The sequence below is a fragment of the Echinococcus granulosus genome, assembly GCF_000524195.1.
Source record: "Echinococcus granulosus chromosome Unknown EG_S00235, whole genome shotgun sequence".
Lineage (NCBI taxonomy): Eukaryota > Metazoa > Platyhelminthes > Cestoda > Cyclophyllidea > Taeniidae > Echinococcus > Echinococcus granulosus.
In genome coordinates, this window is record NW_020170615.1 from 63,115 (window position 1) to 66,129 (window position 3,015).

Genomic DNA, 3,015 nt, shown 5'->3' on the forward strand with positions numbered 1-3,015 from the left:
TAATACTTGCGTTGTTTTAATGTACCTTTCAGGGAGGAAGCAAGCAGAAATTTGGAATCTCGTGATCGGGTTGTCCTCCCCCGCACCTAGTGACTACAGCTCCCCTCCTTCTTGAATATTGAATTTTCCCTCCCCATCTTGTCACCTTTAATAAAGATGTCCAAAACGAATTAACCGGGCTTGTCTAAGAATGTTAGGAATAGGGGAGAAAAAACCGATGAGTCTCGCTTCACAATTTGACCTAAATGATTATATTTCTGCGTTAGTTTTTGCAAAATTACTTCACTTTATTTAAATTGACAAGGCCTTAAGGAATAGAAATAGGAGTCCATTTCCCATCCACTCAAACTTTTATTCCATTTTAGCCTACTTGTTCTGTAAATTCAGGCGTTCCTTCCCATACAGGATTTTACTTCTACTACTCCCATGAAATTTTGTGCTTGCGGAAAGGGTTGTTCCGATATTCAATCCCTGATTCGATGCGTAAGTTGAATTTTGAACTTCAGTTTTGGTCTAGAATAACACGTGTCGACCTGTAAAAAGTGGAAAAGCGAGTTTCACTCAAGTCTCAATTGCTGCGGATAAACGCAGTTTGGATATGGTTAGGGATTCAACTTCTACTCTCAAACCAAAGAAAGATTTAGTTTCCTCTGGCTTATTGGGTTTGGATAATGGTGCGAATAAATGCGACTCTTCTATTTCAAATCTTGGTACTGGCCTTCAATCTGCAGCCGAGTGTTCCATTCCAGTTGATAGGGTTTCATGTGTTGACGGTGAACGTCGGTGGTCAGAAAATCGAAACCCATCTTTTTTTGGGAAGGTTGATTGTGGTTCTGTGATATCTCTTGGTTCCTTAACAGTTCCCACATTACATGCCCAGAAAAAGGCACCTTCAGGTGAATGTGCAACTCCACACTGTCGTGGTTTTCACAACTTATCTTTACGCGTCATATCACCTGTAGAGGCTAAGTTCACCTTACTGACTACGTCCGCCTACTCTGAAGGGACTAAGTCAGATGCTCAGAATTCCAACGAGCCAATAAACTTGGACAATAAGGTACCTGACTGCACGGAGAATTCGGTTGGTTCTACCACATTTCCAGGACATTCCAGTATCAACTTCTCAGCCCCTTGCCCTCTTTATTGCGACGCACATTCTAGTAGCGGTTCAGAAGCCTTTGAAGATCTGCTGACGCGACTGAGAACGGATGAACCAACAAAACAGGTTCGGTCTAAAGGGCACTCTGATTTTTCATTCGTCGTTTCTGACGGTTCATCATCATCTGACTTAGATTCGAATGATGGCCCAAGTTTTTATCATCGGATCGACAACACTAATTTGAGGGAATCGATGAAGTAATCGTTATTTGAATTTTTATTATATTATTTAGTGCTAGGCGAACGATACCTGTGAGAAATAAACTACGATTTGATTCCTCTTCTGATAGCAGTGATGGCGAAGTGGGGAAGTCTTCTGCATTAGAATTGTCAGAAGGCGATGAATTTGATCAGCATCGGCAAGTCGACTTGTCACCTCCACCAATTGTGGATTTCCCACGAAGAAGCCGTCCACAGGGGGCTGAAAAGGCGTACGTTGCACACAGTTTTAATATCAGCATGGAGTAAATGTTTTTTCATCGTCATTTTCTTGTAGACCTCATTTTAATGCAATTGAAAATGTTCAACAGGTGAATGCTCCCACACTACCCTTCATATATTCACTGAGTTTAGTGGATCGTATGTCTCCTTCGCAAACGCCCGTTCGTAGACGTCATCCCAGTGCTGAAAGGTTTGTAGAAGTTTTATTTCAGTGGTGGTGGCACTCCTACTTCATACCTATTTTTTGTTGCTTTAAGTTTACAAGTTGATGTTCATGGCTTAACTATGTAATCAAACGTCCCCACGAATTAGTTCTGTGTCCCCCAACTTCAAAATTCCTAGAGTACTTATCACGGTAGTTGGAATGTTTTTTTTTTCAAAATTTAAAATCCAAATTGTTTTTATGAGACATTCAAATGCTAGTCGTTGGTGTTTTGGCGAGTACACTAGATTTCAAAATATATCGCTAAGCCTTTGGATCATGTTTCTGACTTTGATGCTTAGCTACTTGTGTACTTTTTATTTATTAACATATTAATGACGGCTTCACGTACGCATTTATGTTTAGGTTTGTGAATAATTTCAAGAAGAACCGTGAGGAGCTTGCAAACCGTCTTTTGACCTATTTTAATGAAGTCATTTTTGAAAATCAGGTAGCTTTTTACATAACCTTGCTTTCTTTTCTGATTTTCATCTCTATTGTTTGTATAGATACGTAACCTCGACGAAAGCACTTTACTCGAAATATGTCATGTAAATTTAATAATAATGGAATAAAATTCTTACATACCGCCATAGAAAGCTTTACCATTATTAACAAATAGCAGTTGGTTTGATTGATTATCTTGGTTAAGCTTCCAGGAGAACTTCGAGTAGTATGGAATGAGCGGCTTCTCAAAACGGCTGGCCAATGTGTTTACCTAAAGCGAAATATCAAACACGCAGACGGCTCAGTAACTTCGGTGAGATTATTCTCATACTTTGGTAACCTTTGGTTTGGCTCTATGCCAGGAATAACACTTGACCTGACTTTGGCTTTATTTTTTCGTAATACCGTCATGTGGGTGTCATTCCGGTTCCGTTTTTCTAACCATTTTGTAATGGTCTTATTTTGAGGTGAAAAGCGTTAAATCATTGAGAGATTTTGAATAAGACTATGTTATTCCGTCGACTTTATATTCAAAGTGGCTTTGCTAGTCTTCTACCCACGGCAATTGATGCACTCAACATTTGTGGCTCCCGAAGTCAACGGCTTTAGTTTTGAGCGAACTTAAAGGTGAACGAGTGGATTTATTAAAGCCAAATGCTTGGTTTGTCCCTGAAATCGTCTGAATTTCATAGTCTCTTTTGCACCTCTCGGTCCGTGAACCCCCCTAGAATATCAAGTTTTTTTTGTGGTCCAACTCTCAGCTAATG

General features: G+C 39.8%; 1 protein-coding gene across 1 annotated transcript in view; it reads left to right on the plus strand. All coding sequences in view use genetic code 11, as the record gives it.

Moving 5' to 3' along the window:
- Nucleotides 1-426: 426 nt before the first annotated feature.
- The window catches only part of EGR_10573 (hypothetical protein), a gene marked incomplete at both ends in the record, with an annotated part of 6,609 nt that continues 4,020 nt past the window's right edge, over nucleotides 427-3,015 (plus strand). Inside the window, 7 exons of the mRNA XM_024499822.1 lie at nucleotides 427-483; nucleotides 518-601; nucleotides 635-1,356; nucleotides 1,392-1,589; nucleotides 1,655-1,789; nucleotides 2,168-2,252; nucleotides 2,454-2,561. Coding sequence (XP_024345769.1) covers nucleotides 427-483; nucleotides 518-601; nucleotides 635-1,356; nucleotides 1,392-1,589; nucleotides 1,655-1,789; nucleotides 2,168-2,252; nucleotides 2,454-2,561 — 1,389 coding nt within the window. The remainder of the gene's footprint in view (nucleotides 484-517; nucleotides 602-634; nucleotides 1,357-1,391; nucleotides 1,590-1,654; nucleotides 1,790-2,167; nucleotides 2,253-2,453; nucleotides 2,562-3,015) is intronic.